Source organism: Gekko japonicus, unplaced genomic scaffold (genome assembly GCF_001447785.1).
Source record: "Gekko japonicus isolate JY-2015 unplaced genomic scaffold, Gekko_japonicus_V1.1 scaffold154, whole genome shotgun sequence".
NCBI classification, from domain to species: Eukaryota; Metazoa; Chordata; class Lepidosauria; order Squamata; family Gekkonidae; genus Gekko; species Gekko japonicus.
The window spans coordinates 1002647-1025524 of NW_015172008.1; the positions used below are offsets into that span (position 1 = coordinate 1002647).

At 42.8% G+C, this 22878-nt stretch overlaps 1 protein-coding gene across 1 annotated transcript in view; it reads left to right on the forward strand.

Annotated features, from left to right (window-relative positions):
* Nucleotides 1–8983: 8983 nt before the first annotated feature.
* COL1A2 (collagen, type I, alpha 2) overlaps nt 8984–22878 on the forward strand; it is a 77308-nt gene continuing 63413 nt past the window's right edge. Inside the window, exons 1-6 of the mRNA XM_015420217.1 lie at nt 8984–9198; nt 12921–12931; nt 13442–13459; nt 14360–14395; nt 18345–18428; nt 20175–20231. Coding sequence (XP_015275703.1) covers nt 9129–9198; nt 12921–12931; nt 13442–13459; nt 14360–14395; nt 18345–18428; nt 20175–20231 — 276 coding nt within the window. The 5' untranslated portion in view covers nt 8984–9128. The remainder of the gene's footprint in view (nt 9199–12920; nt 12932–13441; nt 13460–14359; nt 14396–18344; nt 18429–20174; nt 20232–22878) is intronic.

Consider the following 22878-nt stretch of genomic DNA (forward strand, 5'->3'; position numbering starts at 1 on the left):
TGTTATTTATGCTGCACAGAGCAGCCAGCAACATGTCAGCCTGTTGTAGCTGAATATAAAAGCAGCAAACATGTGAACCATTTCTTACTTTGATAAGATATCTGGGACATTCTCCTTACATTCCTTCTTGGTCCATCTGTTGAACCAATACTAGATTTACCGAAATTTGTATGAACCTGGGAAGTTGTCACTTCTATTCAGCACAATCCCGTGGCTGCATATTTGTCTGGAAGCAAATCCTAATGAGTTGCAGTTTAATTTTTTAGTGCATGCATGAGTCAATGTGCCTCATGCAGAGCTCTTGGAGTCTGTTTGTTTGTTTGTTTGTTTGTTTGTTTGTTTGTTTGATTGATTGATTGATTGAGGGGTCTTGAATGTAGCAGCTTGGAGGAGGAGGGAAATCTTAGTGTCTAGAAATGTAGCCAAAAACAGTTCAGTTGGGCCAGCATCATCTTAAAAACCATCTGGAATGTGACAACTTCAAGTACTTTCCAGTGTAAATTATGGACCTGGGAGCAGCTGTGGAAAGTGAAATTTACCCAAAGTCAAAACGAAGAATAAAGTGAACTCCCTTGCATGCTACGACATGCATGCTTTGCTGCATTTCTCTGTTTATTTATCTGAAAACAGATTCTTACAACTATTCTTAGCCTGATCTTGCTCAGACTAAAGCCTCCATGAGTGCAAGGATGAACTGAACACATTCAGTTGTACACAAAAAAAAGTTTTGTTTCTATGGAAAATTAAGTATCCATGCACACATATAAAGATTTTCCTTTCTTTAAAGAACCTTTAATTTTAAGGAAAAAAAAGAATGGCCCTAGTTATACCCCAGGCAAAGTGTTTAGAGTAGCAGCTTGTTCTTTATGCAGTCCATATCTAATACATATAAACAAAGGACCACCACATATGTGTTGAATGTAACTGAGGACAAGTAACTGAGGCAAATAAACTCATCATAGGTAAGTGGAAGATGATGCATATTCCTAACTTTAAATATATGCTGATGGGGTCTGATTTGGCTGAGACTGAGACTGAGACTGAAAGAGATCTTGGTGATGCAGTGGAAAGCTCAATGAAAATGTTGACCCAGTGTCCAACAGTGGTGAAAAATGCAAACTTCATACTAGGAATTATTAGGAAAGGGACTGAAAACGTTGACAGTATCCTTGTATAGATCTATGGTTTAACTTCATTTGGAATTCTGAGTGCAGCTCTGGTCACCATATCTCAAAAAAGATAGTACAGAACTTGAAAAAGTACAAAGGAGGGCTGCAAAATTATTAGGAGGTTGGAGCACCTTGCCTGTGAGGAAAGTCTGGAGAGTTTTGGACTTTTCAGCCTAGAATAAATATGGCTAAGGGGAGACATGAAAGAGGTTTATACAATTACTAGGAATAAGACCAGTTGTGTAAATAAATACAATGAGCTCTAGAAAGAGGCTCTGGGCAAGTGCCCCAGCCTTGGGCACTCAGTGTCAATTTGCTGTGGTGACCTCAGCAGGGTATAATGACACAGGGTCCACCATTTTCTCCAGGGGAACTGATCTCTGCCACCTGAAGAGCAGTTGTAATTCTGAGTGATCTCCAACCCTCACCTTGAGATTGGCAACAATAGTTCCCCAGAAAGTAATGGCTGGTTTGGAGGGCGGAGTCTACGGCATTGGACCTGTCTGAGGTCCCACCTCTCCTCAAACCCCACCATCTTCAGACTCCACCCCTCAAATCTCCAGGAATTCCTCAACTTGGAGGTGGCAGCCTTATCTCCTTCCCAGCCAACTACCTTTATCTGCCCCACTGACTTCAGCTTTCCATCTCCTCCCCCTTCCCTGCAGCCTCTACCTAGGAAAAGTACAGTCTTTCTCCACAGTGGTGACCAAAGCAGCTCATATAATTGTCCTCTCCCCCTTTTGATCTGCACAACAGCCCTGTGAGTTAGGTTAGGCTGAAAGTCTGTGACTGGTTTGAAATCACCCACTCAGCTTCCACAGCAAGAACCTGGGTCTGGCAGACCCTGCTCTGAAGTGCTAACTGCTATGTCACACTGGCTGTCATAGGGTGTCCACCTCAGCAGAGTATAATGCCACAGAGTCCTCCATTTTCTCCAGGGGAACTGATCTCTGCCATCTGGAGAGTAGTTGTAATTCCAAGTGATCTGCAGCCAACCTGGAGATTGGCAACAATGGTTCCCTGGGAGGAAAAGTACATTCTTTCTCTGCAGTGGGGACCAAAGCAGCTTACACCATTCTTCTCTCCCCCTTTTGATCTGCACAACAACCCTGAGAGGCAGGTTGGGCTGAAAGTCTGTGACTGGTCTGAAATCACCCACTCAGCTTCCACAGCAAGAACCTAGGTCTCCCCCTGGAGAAAATAACTGCTTTGGAGGGCGGACTCTATGGCATTCTATTCACCTGAGACCTCTCCTCTCCCCAAACTCTGGCTTCCGTAGAATCCACCACAAAATCTCCAGGAATTTCCCAACCTTGAGCTCGCAAACCTAGTCAGGACTGGCCCCAATGAGTTCCACACAAAGGCCAAAGTAGGCCTGGAAAGGTCCTCCTGCCTTAGCCTTTTTACTGGCAGAACCAAGCTTGGTTGCCTAGCAACAGCCACTGAGGGGGAAATGAGCCACACAGCAGTTTTGGCAGAAAAACAAATTTAGAGTCCAATGGCACCTTTAGGACCAATAAATGTTTATTCAAGGTATGAGCTTTCATGTGCATGCACACTTTTTCAAATACATTGGAATGGCAGGTAAGGTTCAAACTTATAGCCAGAGAACGAACAGCAAATTAACATGTAACATGATGATGTTCAGGATATGCAACTAAATAACCAGAAGAGCGCTGAGATCAGCTGATAACAACTTACTGGTGATCCCCAGCTGTACAGATATCCAGCTGTCCTCAACCAGGGCCAGGGCCTTTTCAGTCCTGGCCCCGACCTCGTGGAACTCTCTGCCAAATAACATCAGGGCTCTGTGGGATCTGATGGAATTCCACAGGGCCTGTAAAGCAGAGATGTTCTGCCAGGCTTTTGGTTGAGGACAGTAATGGTTAAAACTGGCACCCTCTTTTTTAACTTTTGGTCCCATGTCCCCTGCCTTGCCCTGCTGCATAGAGAGCATGACAGTGAGCAAAAAAGGGGTTGATTACCATCTGGATTGGTTGTTTTATTAGTATATCATAATAATTTTATCATGTTGATTGTATTTTATCTGTTTTAATGTTGCAAATCACCCAGAGCCTGCTTGCGGGGTTGGGCGATTCAGAAATCTAAATGATGATGATGATGATGATGATGATGATGATGATGATGATGATGATGATGATGATGATGATGATGATGATGATGATGATGATGTCAACAGTTGTAAAGCAATACATATGTCAAAATAGCAGATAAATGTCCAAAGGTGTCTTTTCTAATTGTGAGAAGTAACTGAGAATTTTAATTCTCTCCTCTCAGGCGTGGAGGGCATTTAACAGCAGTTTTTGAGGGGGATGCAGTTTTGACAGTTTATTCAGACAGGGAATGGCAGTGGGGGAGAGGAGTGGACCCAGCATCCAGGCAATGGCACACAAGTACTCTTGAGTGGCAGTTGATGGGCCAATGGCTGATGCACAGCACAGCCAATGGGAGAGCCAGAAAGTGCCAATACTCTGGGTTTTTATATATACAGGATGCATAGATACAGGGATTTTTTCCTCCTTCTGCAATAATACTAGAACTTGGGGGCACCCAAAGAAATGGTTAGGAAATAGGTTAAGGAGAGACAAAATGAGTAATTAAACTGTGGAATTCACTGCTAGTAGAGGTAGTGATGGCTATGAGAATATATAGATCTAAAGGTGGTTTAGAAAGATTAATGAAGTAAAGGTCTATCATCAGAGATGAGCAATAACAAGACAAGCATCTATCTGAAAATGCAGAGGCAAAGGTCTTCCTGAGCGCAAAAGCATAGTGAAAATGATTCAAAGACTGCTGGGAATGGATGCTAGGGCTGGCAGGCAGCAATATAGTCTTACTTTTATTTCCATGTGTATTACCACCATTTTTTTTGGCATCTTGCTCACCAGTTAGAATGCAAACAATACTTGACATGTCTGGTAGGACACTCAAACAGTTTACTCTGAAGAGTAATGGGAGTATGTGATCTGAGCAGTTCAATGAATTTTACTATTTGATCCCTCAATTTTTATACATTTCTATAAAAATAGACTTTTTGTATGTGAACGTGTATATATATCCTGCTTTGGCATAAGTTCAAGGCAGCTAACTTCATTAGAAATGCAACCATAATAAAATTACAAGAATGAAAAAATACATCAAATAAAGCCATTTCCTCCCTATCCACGGTTCACTAAGCAATTTTATATCTCAAAGAGGGGATGCTTTCACAAAAAAGAACTGATTTACGCTGCTTTCAAAATGCCCTGCAAATCTCCACTGAAAGCCTGTTCCAGGAAACAAGTTACTATAGCTGAAAAGGTTCTTGACTATCACAACGTGATTAGTTAATATATCATTATAGCTAGAATGAATGCTGCTTTGTTGTAAGTCAAGGTGCATGAGTTCATACAAGGAAAATAATTTTTCAAGTATGTGTCAATAGGTACAGATCAGAATCTTTTTACAACAAAGCAGCATTCATTTTAGTTATAATGATATATTAAAGGTAAAGGTAAAGGTTCCCTTGCTTGAAAGCCAGTCGAATCCGACTCTAGGGTTGCGGTGCTCATCTCCGTTTCAAAGCCGAAGAGCCAGCGCTGTCCGAAGACGTTTCCGTGGTCATGTGGCCGGCATGACTAAACACCAAGGCGCACGGAATGCTGTTACCTTCCCACCAAAGTGGTACCTGTTTATCTACTTGCAATTTCTTGCTTTCGAACTGCTAGGTTGGCAGGAGCTGGAACTAGAGACGGGAGCTCACTCTGTCATGCGGCACACTCGGTTCTCAAACTGCTAAACTACCGACCTTCCACGGCCTGCAGTTCAGCGTCTTAACCACTTGAGCCACTGCAGCTCCAATCATATATTAACTAATCACAAATCAAAAGTATCATTTAATGTCTGGTAGAATATATATGAAAGGAGCCCATTTCTAAGGGCCCAAGCAATGATTCAGGTAAAGACATGTTACAGACAGTATATGACAAAGATACCAATATATGGTGTACTTCTTTGGGAAGAAAAGTCAAGACAATTCAGCTTCAAAAGAAACTCAAACATTCCTTCACCTAAGTAGGAAGATATCTACCTCTTGTTAGTATAACCTGAAAATATAAAGGGGTGGGGTGGGGTTAGCGATATTGTGATGTATGGAACAAGTTAAGTTCAGTAATGGAAGTCTGTCAAACTCACCTCTTTTGTAACCGTCTGACTGAAATGTAAATTTAAGATGTGAATTCTCTGTGTTTTAATCTAAGAAAAAGAGAAGGAAGAATTATAAATAGATAAGTAGCCCTAAACCATTAAAAACTGGGATAACAAAGAGTTATCAGTAAGCTCCCCAAGGAACCTAGTCTTTCTATACTCTCATAAAAATACCAAGGCTTCTCTGAGAACGCTATGGAAAAAATTCAACCAGACGAGGCCCATTCTGAATTGAGGTGCTTTCCCCATAATCTCTTCTCTATTTATTTTCTAAAACAAAATGAGAAAATATTCCAGTTTCACATGATTACAGTTTGTGCTCCAGTGGCCAATAAATAACAACCATTTCTGCAAGACACCATCTGAAACAGCATACTCATCTCTGTGTTCATCCATCAGGACAATATCTAGAACTTTAATTCCATAATGGATGATGAAGAGGCTGGTTTTCAGTGCTGTGCTAAAGCAGTTTTAGCTACGATTGTTGAATTTTGAATCAATAGCTTTCCTTTATCCAGCCCTTCAAATTCTAGATGACTCAAAAGGATCATTAATGCATTAAATGTCTACTGCTCATGAAGGAAGCACTAATAAGCATCTGAGAAATTTAATGGAACCCCCCCTCAGAACACAAGTGGAAAACAACTATAAGATTAATGTGAATGTGTGCGTTTACCTTGCTTTTTGCACCCATTAGCCCAATTATTCATACTTATTAAAAGCCCATTGATTAAAACAAAACCAAAGTCTGTGTAGTATTTGTTGGGCTATTTCTATGTTGTGTATACTCTTGGCAGATTTGCACCCTGTGGACAATGAACAAAAATCCTTCTGAGTAATCCCCACATGGGTTGTACATTAATTCCTACATGAAAGGTCTTCCATGTAGGAGTTATTGCCATGAATGGGGCTGCTCCCTCTAAACAGTCATTTTACAATCCAGCTATACAGCAGAGGATGGTTTCTTTCTTGAGCGTTTCTCTGAGATTTGTTGAGTTAATTAAGAAACTGGTATTGAGATTCCTGCAAGCCATCCTGTGTGACCTGGAAGCCCTCTGGGCAGGGCAACTCTAGGCAACAAGACATGCTGATGGGGGATTATACAGGACTTGGGAGAGCTGTGCTTGGCTGCAGAGTTTGCTGGTATTCTGTGCCAAGCAGTGGCAATGAGATGTGGCAGAAGACAGTGGCAGACAGTTGGTTCTTCACTCCCAATGAATTCAGTGGAACTGAAAAGACTTACTCCAGAATTTATCTACTGGGTAGGGCTCAGGCTGGAGCATCTTGAGATAGCAAGTAAGGCCTTTCCTGCCCTCTCATGCTACCCATTTCTATGCTGCACTCTGGGGTTATACTGGCATGTGCTGGCATGCCTTGGCCCACCCCTGGCATATCTTCAAATACAGTAGCAAATCTTGAGATACGCCAGTCTCAGCCTTGGCTGGTCTTCTGAGCACTTTGCAGGCTGTGTTCAGGATTTCTCCATTAACGTTCACTCTCTCTCAGCCTAACCTACCTCACAGAGTTATCGTGAGGATCAAACAGGGGAGGGGAAATGTTGCAAGCTTCTTTAGGTCCCCATTTGGAAGAAAAGTGGGGTACGAACAGCTTAAACAAATAAATATTCTGACTAGCTGTGGTATTCAGCGGCAACTCAAAAGAGACTCTGCACATGCTCAGAAATATTCTGTTTTTTCAGGTTCCAACTCTGAACACAGACAGAGCGAGCAGATTCCACAGAGAGCCAGAAGCTGCTGTTCTTCTTAGTCTAACTTGTTCCTGCTAGTTGGTGCGACGGGGCAAGAATTTCTTTGCCTGGCAACAAAAAAAGAGGAGGGGGGGATGGGTGGGAGGAGCAGAAGAGCAGCAGCCTGCAGGCTTCCCTGCTCACACACACACACACCATCCTTGAAGGGAAAAGTGGGAGGAGAAGAGAGCCTTTTGTTTCAGACTCTCTTGGGGAAGGGATGTCGCGTACCGAATGGAGCTTCTCTGCTTGAGGTAAAACCTCTGCCAGCTCACCCTCCTTGAGATGCCCAAGGAGGGACCAGAAGGAAGAGACACCCCATTGGATGGAAGGCGGCTTGGCAAGGAGGAATGGCCATGTCAGCCACCGCGGAAGAGGGGAGGGGAAGGGGGGGTGGCTAGTGGGAAAGTCGGGACAGCCAAGGAAGAGAGACTGATGACGCCCAGCCAGCCTAAGGAGGCCCAGGAATTCCGGGGGGTGGGGGGGGAACAGGAGTGATGTGGAGTCAGAGATGAAATCCTCAGCTCGCTTTCTTGGACCAAAGTTCCCTAGAAATCAATGGGACTGACTTCCAAGGAATGGAGTTCTCCAAGTATGCTCTGCTGGACTTTGGCCAGTCCTGGTGGCCTGAGGTTCCTGCAGGAGTTAGGGTCCCTCTACAGGCTGGAGGTGGGAGGGGAGGAGGTCTTGTCTGGACCAGGATCCTTAGTCAGCCCTGGACGGGAAAGGGGACCATTGGTGAGCCTGAATCTCCCCCTTGCTGCCCTCCTCTGTTTTGAAGGGAGGAGGCATGAGATCAGGGCTCTCTGAATAGGTGGGGATGGAAGGCGCTCGGCCTGCAAACGGTGCAGGATGAGTTCATTGGCTAAATGGAATGCAGGGGGGAAGCAAGCCAAGCCAGAGGAGAAAGAAGGGGCCGCCCATGCAACTTGAGTGCAGTGGGGCCAAGCACAATTGCACCGAGAGGGGGAAATGGAGTGTGCATCTTCCCTCTTTCACTCTACCTCTCTCTCTTTCTGTGCAAAATTGTCAGGGAACTCTGGAGCCCCTCGTTTGTCTGGCGACCTCCTCCCAGTGCCTGGTGTGGAAAAGTGCAGAGGTGGAAGAGTGGAATTGCTGGCCGGCGGTAGCCCTGGGTGTGTGCTTGGGAGCCCAAAGGAGAAAGATTCCCCAGGGAGCCACATCCCCCCCCTTCTGGCTGCTTCCCCCAAAGCACTTGCTCCACAGTAGTCCTTTGCCAGTTACAGCTCCAGAGTAAATGGCCGTTAGGGAGGGCGCCTGGGTTTGCTTTGATCGCCCTGGATTCCTGGGAAGGGGGGGGTCAGGGGCTCCAGGTAGCTCCAGGTTTCCTCCCCGTCCGCTGGCGCCTGCCCTGCGCTGCCCTCCCTCACCTCGATGGCAGGACCTGGACAGCTCCTGCTTTGAAAGCGGCCGGCTGTGCCGCCTGCCTGCAAGTCCCGACGCTTCCCAAGCGGGGAACCCGCAAGAGAAGACAAAAGGGGGAGGGGGGGGAAGAAATCCAGACAGCCAGTCATTTTTTCCCCTTCCTAAAGCCGAGAAGTGTCCACGTCCTCAGGAAGAATGGAACCAATTTTACATCCCCGCCTCCTGCCTCCCCCCCCCCGCTCCAGGGTCCATCCCACCCCTTCCTCTCCCCAGCCCCTGCCTCCCTGCCTCCCTCCCAGCAGCGGCCCAAACTGCCGGGACAGGTTGGAGATAGAAGGCCACGTGACGATCTCGCAGCGCCCCCGTGTCCCCCCGCCCGCGCGCCTTGCCGCCCTCCCATTGGATGCGGCGCGTTCCACGACTCGGTCAGCGCAGGGAACCTCCTGCCGTATAAATAGGGCTGACGGGGGCCTTATTATTTTAGCATCCCGGGCAGCAGGTTTCTGCTGAGTTTGGAGTTACCGGCCACCACGACTGTATGCCTGCGTCCCTTAGGTAATAGCTTTCCACCGACCCAGGGACTCTGAAACACAAGGAGTCTGCATGTCTAGGCAGTAGACATGCTCAGCTTTGTGGATACACGGATTTTGTTGCTGCTCGCAGTAACTTCATGCCTAGCAACAAGTCAATGTAAGTGCCTTCGGATTGTTTGCAGCTGGGTGGGGAGAGGGGGTACCTGCTAAAGACTATTGCCTGCCGTTGAAACCTTTTCCTTTTGCGGGATGCTGGGGAAAATTCCAGATCCGTTGAAGCTGGGCACGTTTCAAAGCTTAAGAAACTATACTGCATGGATTGCTGTTCCGATTTGGGAGTTAGAGCTCCTCTAGGCAACTGATGGAACGGGCAATGAGAGAAAGACCTCATTTCCATCACACGCACAAAATGAAGCGTTTAGACTTGTTCAGAACTTTCTGAAATTCCCCTTCCTTCTTGGCTCAGATGCGCTGATACTGGCTAGAAGCCAAGTAGTCTCCCCCTCCCAGGTACTCCCCCACCCCATTTTAAAGAGAAGGAGGGGCGTTTTCAAACTGAATCCACCACTCTGAAGAAAAACTCAGAAACTTGTATGAGGGGAAACCGTCATGAGGATGGTGATGAGGTTGGCATTGAGTAGGCGCAGAATCCTAAATGCGTAAGCATCGTCTGCTTGGAGAACTGCAGCGAAGCTTTAACTTACTTTTTTTGCCCCACTTACTGGATGAAGTTGAGGAAATAATAAGAGAACCAGCTGCTCTGAGAACATACAACGCGCTTTAGGGCGTTGTACATGATCTTTGTGTGAAGCTGGAGCGCTGTCAGGATGCTCACCGTGCGCCCTCTAGCGGGAAGCAGGAGGTAGCACTGGGGATCCGATGTCAGCGTTTGGAGTCTGGAGGGACCGACCCTGATGAAAATATTATTGATAGGACTGTTTAGTTATTCGTCCCGACACAGGAAGGAGCCAGGGAAGAGATTGCTAACGAGCAAATCTCTCGGGATAAATTGTTCAAAACGTTTCCTTTGATGTATCTTGGGGGGAAAGAAGGCACTTTTGAGAAAACTGAGAGGGAAAGTAAATCTACTTTTTCCTAGTTTAGGGGTGGGGTAGGCAAAGAGAAAGGAACAGATATGTCTAATGGATATCCCAGGAATGTTTTGACGCTGTTAATCCATAGTGCCCCCTTGTGGTGGAGAAGACAAAAAAGTCATCCAGAATAAATGTACATCTGCTGTGTGAAAATACCACAGCAACACGCTAATAATGAGAAGATTATTCAATTAAATAACGATAATTGAAACACTCATTATCTTTAGTCCACGTGTGTGGGATATTTTTAAAGACAGTGAGTGAATTATTGAATATAAAACGCATGACGGACTGGTATCCTAATGTCAGGTCAGGGCAGTATTTTAACTTCACAAGTATGTTGTGAGGTAAATTATGCTGACAGAGAGCAACTTTGCTAAGGCCAACGCCTGAGCTTCATAACTGAGAATGGATTTAAACTGGTTTTTATGTGTCAGTTAAGCTGTCGAACCACACTGACTATGGTAATATTTTGAACTAGGCCCATTTCTTTTAGCCTCAGAGTAGCTTTAATGTTGCAACAACTGATTGAGAGAAGAAGTCCTGTGTGTCTCAAAACCTTTCATGATACACAGTCAGAAGTTGGTCCAGCAAAATATTATCACCATACCTATTTGGTATCTTTAAGTATATGCAGGTTTTAACTTTCAGATCAGCCCTTGGATATGCCAAAAATTGCATGAGGCAAATTCTATCCATATTGTAAAAGAAACATTTACACTATACCCGTTTTGTGTAACAGGATACTGGATTAGCTGAAGCAGAAATTCCCTTTAGGGTTAGTAATTGAACACTAGCCAAAAATAATGTAGGAACATTTTCTTTTTTGTAATTATATTCTTGCATCATTGACTTGATCCTGACTTACACACCTTGTAAATAGATTTTCTTCTCACGCTGGTGACAAGGAGAAATAATGACAACCCAATAGCACAGAGCTAATATAGCACCAATTGACAAACCCCCATCCCTAGCAAAGTGCCATTTACTGTGTATTGTATTATTTGATCAGTCATCTTACAAAAACACAGTTTTGGAATATTTTTTTCATCTGGTGCATCAAATAACCGAGAATGTGGTAATCATTTCTACTGTAACTTAGTTTCCCATTAGTATTCTTCTAACTCAAGATTTTCCTTTATGTGTTGCCCCAGACTTACTATTAAATGTTATCATAGTAAATGCATTTTCAAAATTAACAAGGGAATCCTAGAGTTCATGTCAAACAGTTTGGCTACAGGATAATTTTAGAACACTTTTGCATTTAAAAACTCATAGCAAGTGGCAGTTCTCTCCAGACAAGCAGGTTTTCAGATTTACCACTCAGATGTCCCTGTGGCATGATCATGTCCATGGGCAGACAAGCCAGTAATTTTTTTGGTGCATTTCAATGAAATTTTGCCCTATCCCCAGACTGGAGGCTGCATTTGGCAGAGAGGGAATCTGAAACACTGTGTTATTTTTGGTTCTGCTCCTCCAACAGGAACTTTACCCATCCTTCTCTCCTGCTTTGTACAACTTACAAAAAAGTGAGGGGGAAAGAAACCACTGCAAGCTATCTCACATTTGTAGTGCTGGTATCAATATTTTAACAAGGTCATTTAAAAACCAGAACAGGCAGCTTTGATACTGGTGGTACAATAGACGTGGCACATTAGTGGTGACACGTGGACCTGCCCCAGTGTGTATCTGAACTTTTTCTTGAAACAAGGCCTTCCATGCCATATTACAAATTAATTCTAAAATTTTAAAAAAATGGTTTGCCATTCTCTACATGAGGCTGTTATTTGAGAAACACAACTCCAAAGTCTCTCTAGGCATACAGAAAGAATGTCATGATTCTCTGGATATGAGCTTATGTAGGGATTTGGACTTTATCTACAAGAGCAATTCAGCATGTAATCTTTTACCAGTTTAAAATTTAGCAGAATAAAATATTCAGAAAGAAAGGGAATGCCTTTGCTGATACATATGCTAACATTTGAATTCCAAAAATAATCATATTCAAGGAATATTCATATTCAAGCAAATATAGGGTTGCCAGCTTCCAGGGCAGCCTGGGGATCTCCCGCTTTTCCAACTGATCTCCAGCTGACAGAGATCAGCTCCCCTGGAGAAAATGGCTGCTTTGAAGGATGGACTCTGTGGCATCGTATCATGCTGAGGCCCCTCCCCTCTCCAAACCCCACCCTTTCCCGGATCCACCCCTAAAGCCTCCGGGTATTTTTCAGCCAAGACCTGGCAACCCTAATAGCATAAGCAAGAATACCTGAAAGAATAACCTGGCCTCCTAAGCATTACAGAAGTATGAATAATAAACTCAGTTTGAATCATCTCAGATTTAAATGCTCAACATACTGATTTTTCCATTTCTATGATGCATTGACATGCTTCCTTTTTCCAAGAGGCCAGTCTCACATTTCCTAGAAGGAATGTGGCTCGGTTCCAGAGACTACAACGGGGGTTGGGATTCAAAGGGCCCTTGCATGAGCATTATTAATTGATAACTATTTAAACTACTTCTACCCTGTCTTTTTGCTAAGAAAGACACAAAATGGCTTACAATCAAAACCACTAACCAGTATTAAGTACTTCTGTGTGTGCTGTGGGGGGGGGGGGGTTACTTAGTTTTTTTTTTGGGATTACCTCGCTTTAAATTCATTTTCATTGGAGCCCTTCCTGCTTTGGGCATTTCAATATTGATAATGACAATATTTGTTAATAAGAAAGGTTCTGTAATTTGCCAATTAATTGTGTATCTTCTTCCTTTTTTATCTTTTTTCAGATGTAAATGAGGTCAGTACAATAATTTTAAAAAATAAATCCTAACAGACAGAATAGACTATACAGCCAGTTACTAACCAAGTCATGCATGGGTGAACTGATGATTATTAAGTAGCATGGGGCCTGCCTGAAAATGTATCCTCCCCTAATTTCCTAATGGGCAGTCCTTCTCATACCAAAGCTACCTTTATAGGTGAATGCAAGATTAAGAGCATCTGGCACAGCAGCAACAGGACCCACACAGCATGCTTAGTAGCTTGGGGGATGGATAACTACCCTTTAAAGCCAGGAGTCAGAGTAACATCACGGCATCAGAAGAAGCATGAATGAATTCTGGTATGACAATTTCATTGCATTTCAGTTGCATGATGTAGTAAATACTAACTTAATGTAGATTTCTGTGCTAAATACAGATTTCTTTCAACTTATTTGCCTAATAACAAATTTCGTTAATGCTAGAATTTAGAATGAAATATTGATAACTTTAGATTTTTCTCTAAGTTTATATTTGTTCCTTTCTAGGCAAGGCAAGGACGGAAGGTAAGAAATTATTCAAAGATTCTCAGAGAAGAGTTTGGGGGCTACTGGGGGCAATCCGAAACAGGTCTACTCAGAAGTCCTGATTTAGTCAATGCGACATCGTTCCAGGAAAGCATCCTTAGGATTACAAATGTAGTTTTCTATGGAACATCTAAAGAAGAGCCAAGTATACTTAGATGTGTGAATTTTTAAAATGGAAAGGAAATTGTTCAAGTCCAATTGGAAATAAATCCCATTAAGTTTTAGTGAATTTTCTTTGGCTCACAGCTAAGCATGTGCGAAGCCCAATTCTGTTTGCATTCATTGAAGAACTTCTGCTAAATTCAGTTATAGGCATTTTTGTTCAAGATGTCATTTATGCTAATTGCATTAGAGCTTATTCCCTGGGGACAATGAAAGGATATTGTAATATTAGTTTAGAATAAGATTTACTGAAGGTTTCCAGGTTTCTGGTGTGTTTAGGCATGTAGTATATTGATTACAGTATATTGAAATACATGAAACTTGAAACCAACATTTACGAGAGAGTAAGATCTAAACAATTCTTCTTGAAAGTCTTTCTGAAATTATTAGCATCAAAGAAGATTTTTAAGGCATATACATACTTGCTTTATAGCACAATCATGTAATAGATTAATGCTAGATACTGATGAGCTAATTAGTATTAATTTTTTTAAATTAATTTACTTATTCAGTTGAGTAAACTACCAGTAGAGCAGACTTCCAAGGGACCCATTGGCTGTTCCTGTTGTTTCTGGCTTTCATAGAGTATTTTTGCCACATTTTTATTAAGAGGCATTAAGAGACAATTCTCACCATGACTATGGGTTTGGACACTTAAACTGTTTACTTTAAAGATAATCCACAACTGATGTTTTTTCTTTTCTTTTTGTTTTTCAGGGCCCCAGAGGAGACAAAGGACCACAGGGAGAAAGGGTAAAGAATCATGATTGTACTGACTTTTAACTGTTCCAGTTGAACCACTGCTAGATACCTGGGGAAATCCTGTTGGTCATGCATACAGTATATAGTGACGAATCTCAGTTTTCTGATCTTCAGTACTCACTATGTAGGGATGCCAGCGTTCAGGTGGGACCTGGAGATTCCCCAGAATTACATCTCATCTCCAGACGACAGAGACCAGTTCCCCTGGAGAAAATGGATGCTTTGGAGGGTGGACTCTATGGCATTGGACCCCACTGAGGTCCCTCTCCTCCCCAGGCTCCACCCCCAAATTTATAAGAGTTTTCAAGTCTGGAGCTGGCAACCCTATCCAGTCGTGTCCCCCACCATCACCATTGACCAGGGGGGACCTGACAACCCTATCATTATTTAAAATCATCACATACCTGTACTTGTGGGAAAGGGCATGGCTGCTTGTTCCAACTATCAATATCTCTCTCTCTCTCTCTCTCTCACACACACACACACACACACGCACACACACACACACACACACGCACACACACGCACACACACACACACACACACGCACACACACGCACACACACACACACACACACGCACACACACGCACACACACACACTTCCTAAGATAATTCAGTTGAATGAGGTTATGTTATGTATGACTGAACAGATTTACTTGTGATACTGATGCGTGCATGGTTTGGGAAAAGTCAGTGAAGTCAGAGGAGGTATGTGTTTTTAGACAAGGTCAGAATTTGGACCACACGTGTAATCATTTAACTATTTTGAAATGGGATGATATCTGCATTTCCAAGTCCTACTGAAATGTCTTGATTTGCTTACCTTTACCTTTACTGGGCATGCAGTCTGCATCCATATAGTGTAGTCATGAAATGTATTTACTGGGAGGAATGTTCTGTTCATTATAGTGTGATCAGTGGAGGCTCTTAGTTTCATGATGCATTAAGGAAAAACTCAGTTAAATAAAATGCATGATTAAGAAGATTGAGTTAAAAACATCCCAACAGAATGTGTGTGTGTGCGTGTGTGTGTGTTTAAATATATACATATTTACATGTTGAATGAGAATAGCACTGCTAACCTAAACTGAATTGGGCCCTTCCAAGCTCATTATCTTCAATGGACTTAAAAGGATATAACTTTGTTTACGATTGCACAGTAACTCTTGCTTCTTAATTCTTCTTTGTTGACCATGGGTTCAATCAATACATTAAAAATGAACCCCCTTTGATTTCCACTGGCTGGCTGACAGCTCTTGTATCGCTTAGTTTGACTGGTTTGCTTTACTGGAAATTTGTTGATGTAGCCATGTGGCTAATTATCAATGCAAGATTTGATAGATTTGCCACAACTGTGGCACAACTTTATGAATTCAGGAATGGTGACTGTAACTGGTTCCAGTGCTGTCTTTCTACTAATCCTCAAACCTTGCCTGCTGCATACTGCTAAATACAGCACTCTTTTCCACACTGATCTTATGCTTCCTACCTGATTCCTTCACAAATTTCCCCTGAAGTGATTTCTCCAAATATTCAGTCTGGCCAGCTGAAGAACACATTTACAATCTCAGTGTTTGACAGAAAGGCCATAGCCTTACTATTTCCCCTCCCTATAGCGCTGTCTGTTTCCTGTTTCAGATAGAATAGGGAAGCAGGCAATGCTTGGATGTTGATTTGACAGATCAGTTACCGTGTATGGGTTTTCTACCACAGAGGGATAAGAATGCAAGTCATATATCAGGCCTTAGGGATGCAGTTGTTGACAGTGCCATCCTAAGTAGAGTTGTACCCTTCTAAACCCACTGATTTCAGTGGACTTACCCAGGGTGCAGTTCTGTTTAGGATTGCACTGTACGTGCTACTTTGTGTACATTTTCAACATGTATATGAAAAAACTAAAGATGAATGCATGATGGAATGCATGTTTTTCTACCATCTTGTACTATTAGCACATAAGGGAATCAGGAGTGGCCAATTCCATTGTTCCCCACAGCATTTTTGCGCAATGATAGCTATACATTTGTCACCACACAGCATGTAAAGAGGCCCTGGGGTGTTTAAAAGTATATTAGTAAAGGTTGTAGTTTCAAGGCAGCCCTTAAGACTCCTTCCCTGTTGTTTGACATTTAGTGATGGGGTTGCCAACCTCCAGGTGGGGCCTAGAGATCTCCTGGTTTTACAACTGATCTCCAGACAATAGAGATCAGTTCCTTTGGAGAAAATGGCTGCTTTGGAGGGCAAACTCTATGGCCTTGTACCATGCTGAGGTCCCACCCACCTCCAAACCTTCTGGATCCCCCCCCCCATTTCCCAACACAGAGCTGGCAAGCCTGTTTAGTGAAAACTATCACCATTTGTAATTCAGGTGCTCAACACATACACACGACCTGTTGTCTGAGGCCCAGGCAAGTGTTATAAACAGTTTGTTGAAATTTTAATAGTCCACCATGCTGTATTTAACTTGATGGGTCACAGTTTGTGTGCAGGCCTGATTTAGAGCTAATCATGTGCCAAGGAACTAAGGCTTTAACCTGAAATGGCCTGTGCTGTATAAGATGTGTAGGATCTATTTCTCCAGCAAGTATGCTTAGTGGAACAGTCAGTGCTGTTCCAGGTGCATTCTGGGACAACCAGAAGGAGCCATGCTTGTGACCTGCCTAGAATGTATCTCATCGCTGGAATTAGCAATCAAAAGCATTGGTGGGAGGGCTGTTGGAAGAGTCCTACCCTCACTCTCCCAACACAGATATATGAAATTAAAGTTATCAAGTTATACCTAGAATACCACTTCCACTCCACCAGGCAGTAAATGGCTCCCTTTTTGGATTTTGCAAATATCAGCAGAGATTTTGTGCCTAATGTATGGGTATCTGTTAACAACTAAAAGGTTGTTAATCATTGCGGTTTCTTGAAATATGGATATGTCCCAACAAACCTAATTAAGTAAATTTGTTGTTGATTCTAGTGCTAAACAAGGGATTGACTATCCATACATTTGTAATTATTTTTAGAGCCAAATTGACTTTCAGTCTGTTGATATATACAAAGTCTTTAACAGTTGTAGCAAAGGGAGGCTACTAGAAATCTTGGGACAGGGAGTGCATATTTGTATGATGCTTGATTTGTTATTTTCATTGTCTAATTTACATATAAATTGCTGGAAATGAACATGTCTGTTTGGGGATTGATGGAGATATAGATGTTGTTTTATTAAATGGTTTATTTTCATAGTCCAGTTCTGGACAGCCATATTAGTCCTCCCCTCCCTAATTCTTACATTATAGTTGTTGTCATTGTACACTATTTGTGATAAATACTCACTGTACAAAAGACAACACCCAGTTTTGCCTTTGTATCACTTTAAGTGACATAAGTTAATATGAATTACATGAAAGACTCATAAACCTTAAATTTTGGGATCAGAGTATGCAGTCTGGGACCACCCTGGCATATTTTGGGGGCAAACAGACAAGAGTGCCCCAAGATTCTGGGAACCTTTCTTTGTATTATGGCTAGGGGTTGGGAAATTCCTGGAGATTTGGGGGTGGAGCTTGGGGAGGGGAGGGGTTTGAGGAAGGGAGGGACTTCAGTGGGGTATTATGCCACACAGGCTACCCTCCAAAGTAGCCAGTTGCTCAAGGGGACTCTGATCTTGGTAGTATGGATCTTTATTCTCTTCCACATGTCAATTTTGTACTTAATTTTTTTAAATTATTGAAATTGTAATTAATATGTCCATAAAATTTTAATATTGTCCTCCTTCTCCAACTCCTGTGATTTCTATGGGAAAACTAAGGAAACTTAAATGGTTTTAGCTTTCAAACCTTGTAAAGATATCTGGGATTATGCAATACCAGCTTTTATTTCATCATAACTTGACTACTTAAAATCTGGCTATTTCCATTTTTTATTTAACATTGTACAAATTTTTCCCATAGGGTCCACCAGGCCCACCAGGTAGAGATGGTGAAGATGGTCCACCAGGCCCCCCAGGGCCCCCTGGTCCTCCCGGTCTTGGCGGAGTAAGGCATCTAAAGTTTTATTTATTGAAGTTGTTTGGTGGTGCATTGTAGCATAAGTGGTTTAGAATTCTTTTTAAAAGGAACAGACATCATATCCATGAACGTATCATCTCAGATGTGTTTTCCAGATTCCATTGTATTCTATAGGAACATCTCCAGAATTATGTACAGTCATGAAATGAATGTTTTATCTACCATTTTCCATTTTAATTCAATGTTCCTTCACTCGGTACACTCAAGAACTGTTCTCCCATTCAGGAGTTAATTAACTGAATTCATATAAACAAAACAGGCCACCAAGTCACTCATGCTGTTTTGCTGCTGATGTTGTACAATGCCCTCTAAACATTAAAAGGGGCTATACACTTAGAGCATCCTTACATGGCTAGACTTTTCTGTGGGAAAAAAATCTCATTTGCAAAACTGAATGTCTTGAGACCGAAGGTCAGACTGCAGATTCTACCTCCCCCTGTCCATTCTCATGGGAGAAATTTCTAACCTGCTTTTCTCCAAATTGATACAAGATGGTTCAGTTAATAGAAATCTCAAAAGAAACATCAATTAAAATCAATACATCGATAATATTCCATAAAAGAAGCTAGGCAAATATTATGTAAAGCAGTGAACCATGTTTCTTGACAAGGTTATCAGGTGACTCCCTAATTCTTGAATCCTAGATATACTTAATAGACTAGGAAATAAGGCCTGTTGACGTCAATGCAATCTATTTCTGATTAGCGAACATGTTTAAAATGAAGCTAAAAGCAGAAATGCTCAAATATAAGTCAGTGTGACTCAGCAACGTTAATTTGGCATAAATCCTAGAGCCCCATTTTACAGATCAGGCTGTTTAATCAAAACAATCACCCTGGGATTTACAGTGCCATCCTCAGCAGATTTCTACTTATCTTAGTCCGTTGATATCAATGGGCTTGGAAGGGCATAAATCTGTTTCGGATGGCACTGCTGAACTCCTGCAGCCTGATCTAGAAGGCTGGTCACCTTTTCAGAAGGATCACTGTTCAGTGTTTTAGCAAGCCTAGAATGGAAATGTAAAACCAGGTCTAAAGCTGTTTTCTGATCATTTGTGATATAAGAATTGAAGAGCAAACAGACGGAGCTGTTCCACCAGGCCTTTGGTTGAGGGCAGCAGACGTCTCTATGGGGCCTCCCTGAGGTGGTTGTCACCCATCTACTTATCAACCCAAATAATATGCCAGGGAACCCACAGCCAGCTGATTTGTTAGAAGTGTGACTGTGTTTTAATGTTTATTAATTTTTAAATTGTTTACATTGTTTAATTTTAATTGTATTTATTGTATGTTTTATGATGTTACCCGCCCTGAGCCCGCTCACGGGATGGGTGGGCTATAAATACAAATAATAAATAATAAACGAATCGCTCTTTTCAAGAACACCTCTTAGATATCTGTAAAGCTTTGCTTTAATATCTGTATAGTTCTGTAGCGTGCTTAGAAAAGGCTAGAATACTAATTAGATTTACTCAGTATAGTGAAAATAATCTTTGTACTAAGATATTTATTTTCCTTGAATCAGCCTGAGCTCTTAGTTTCATTCTGAGCTTTCACCATCAATGAAATATGAAATTCCATACTTTTCTGGAAGCAAAAGGGTTAGATTTATTACAACAGCATGCATTTTGGGGTAGCCATATTGTGCACATTACTTTAAATGCTAAAGAATCTCTTCTGTATTATAGGAATATCTCCTTTCTGTTTCCTACAGAACTTTGCTGCTCAATATGATCAATCTAAATCAGCTGACTTTGGCCCAGGACCAATGGTAAGGAAGTATTTTCTTTCAATATTCATGCAGATAAGCATATCACTCACTGAAGAACTGCACACTGATACAGAGCACGAACCTGTCCATATCAGTGGCAAGAAGATATGACGATATGGATACCCTGTTGCATATACATATACACACACACAAAAAAAATCAGGAGAATCCGTGGTAATTGCCGCCCTCCAGGAGTTATCTGCCGCCGCCGCTATAGAATGGCAAGGTCAGTCCCCGTGTGTCTCTCAGTCCAGGCTAGGATCATCCTCTCCTGAATACCCCATATGGGGAGAGCTGGAACTGACTGTTCCTCCAGTCCCGCTGTGGTGTAGGTGAGAACTTCCCATGCAAAGAGTACGCTTGTACCAGGGATCACTTGCACGCTGTATCTCAGTAGCTGAGAGAGTGCAGGCCACTCAGTGGTTTCCTGCAGCTGGCACAGCCCCCATGTTGCTAGAATCAGGAGGCCTCTGCATTAAAAGATAAGAGCCCTGCTGGATCAGACTAATAGTCCATCTTGTCCAGTATCCTGTTTCACACAGTGGCTAACAAGTTGGCCTGAACAGCCAACAAACAAGTCATAGAGGCCAAGGCCTTCCCCCTTGATGTAGCTTCCTAGTGCTGGTATTCAGAAGTTTACTGTCTCTAAAAGTGGAGGTTCCCTTTAGTCCTCATGGTGAAACGTGCGTGGCTGGCCCACCCACATCTCAAGAGATGTAAACTGGCAGTGAGAAAAACTACTTCTAATGTGGACTTCCAAATGCATTGGGCTGCAGCAAGTGCTGGTCGCATATTTTTGCATCCATATTGTCTGTTCATAACATGGAAAGCCTGGAGCCTTCCTTATAGTCTGCAGAGCTATTCAGCCTATAACTGGAAACACAGCCACTGCATTCAAAGAAAGCTGGCTAGGAACACAGTAATAGTTATTGTTTTAGAGCTCAAGTCACACTTGCTCATCCTCACTGCCTGTTGGCATAAAATACATGCAATACTATTTCTTTTATGTATTTTGTCTACAGTTTCACAAAGTTGCTGGGAAATGAAATTAACTATTAGTTAAGAGTGCGTGCTTTTAAAAAAAATGTATTTTGATCTCAGGATCAAAACAAAATTCAGTGCAGGGAGTAAAAGCAGACATGCCCTGACCTGGATAGCCCAGGCTAGCCCAGTCTCGTCAGACCTCAGAACTTAAGCAGGGTCGGCCCTGGCTGGCATGTGGATGGGAGACCTCCAAAGAATACCAGAGTCGTGAGCCAGAGGCAGGCCATGGCAAACCACCTCTGAATGTCTCTTGTCTTGAAAACCCTATGAGGTCACCATAAGTCAGCTGTGACTTGATGGCACTTTCCACCACCAAAGGCAGCCATGGGGGCCCTGCAATCCCATCTTGCTTCAGAGCTCAAGGGGGCCACAGCCTCATTACCCCCACACTTCTCAATATAAGGGCTCTGGGATTTACCCCTCTCCTCCAGACCCCTGGGACTCTTCAGCCATGAATGGCTGGTTTGTGTCTCTCCCGACCCCACCACCAGTCTTTGGATGCCTCAGGGAACTTTGCAATCTAACCTAGTATTTATTTTATTTACTTCATTCATAGCCCACTTTTATCTCCAATTGGGACCCAAAGTGGCTTACATCATTCCCCCCCTCATCCAAATTATAGAGTGCTTCAACCTGTATAATTCCTGTTATCCCTATTAAAGCTTAAACTCAGGCTCATTTAATTAACCATACCCTGAAACAACAATTTGAAGCAGCTTAAAAAGATCACATTCCTGGCCAGTTGGAGGAGGAACCCCCAAAATTCCTGCTCAGCCTCAAAGCAACCAGCTAATCCTGCTTTGCTGATCAGGGAGGGAAGAGTGGGAAGCTCAGGACCAAAAGCGCAGCTGGCAAGGCAGGATGGCTTTAAGGAGCACTCTGACCCTGCATCTCTGTTGGTCCAGCTTCAAGATGCAGCCATTTTCTCCCCAGCCCTTTTAACACTGGTAATCTTCAAATATCTTAACGGGTGTCAAAACCCTCTCCTACTCCTAACGTGATTCAGAAGTAGAGTGAAGAAGCATGACTGACTTGTGCTTCTGCATATCTCAACCAGCAAGTCCCAACACAAAAGTGGGTCACAAAGCCTGTGAAAGCAGGTCCCCGACTTTTGCAGTTTTATTGATCTGTGCATGCTCTGGTTTTGTGAGTGGATTAGTATACCAAGTCAATTTGGACTTGTGAGTCACCATACCAAAAAGATTGGGAACCACTGGCATCTAGACAAAGCCAAAATGTTTTTTTCGGCTTTTGTGTAATGTTAAATTTCCTTTCTCGTGTTACAAAATGTAGACTAGGAGTCAGGAAATGGCAGGGGGGAAATTGCATTACTCCTTTGTCAGAAAGGTTGGATCTGGCTATAGGATGAATGAATCGTAGAAAAGATTCCAAGTCAACGCACCACAGGCTGGCATTATCAGATGACTTAGAACCAAGGATATGCACATTCTCACGCTATTCAGCTCCACAGGCTAGAGAAAGGTTTCAAATTCTTGAGCCGTTACAAACAAAGAGGAAGCCATTGGAAAGCTTGTCATGTAGTTCCAAGAATTGCCTGGAGAGAGTTTGTCTGTAACCCTTAGCTACATGAATAAGCTCAGCA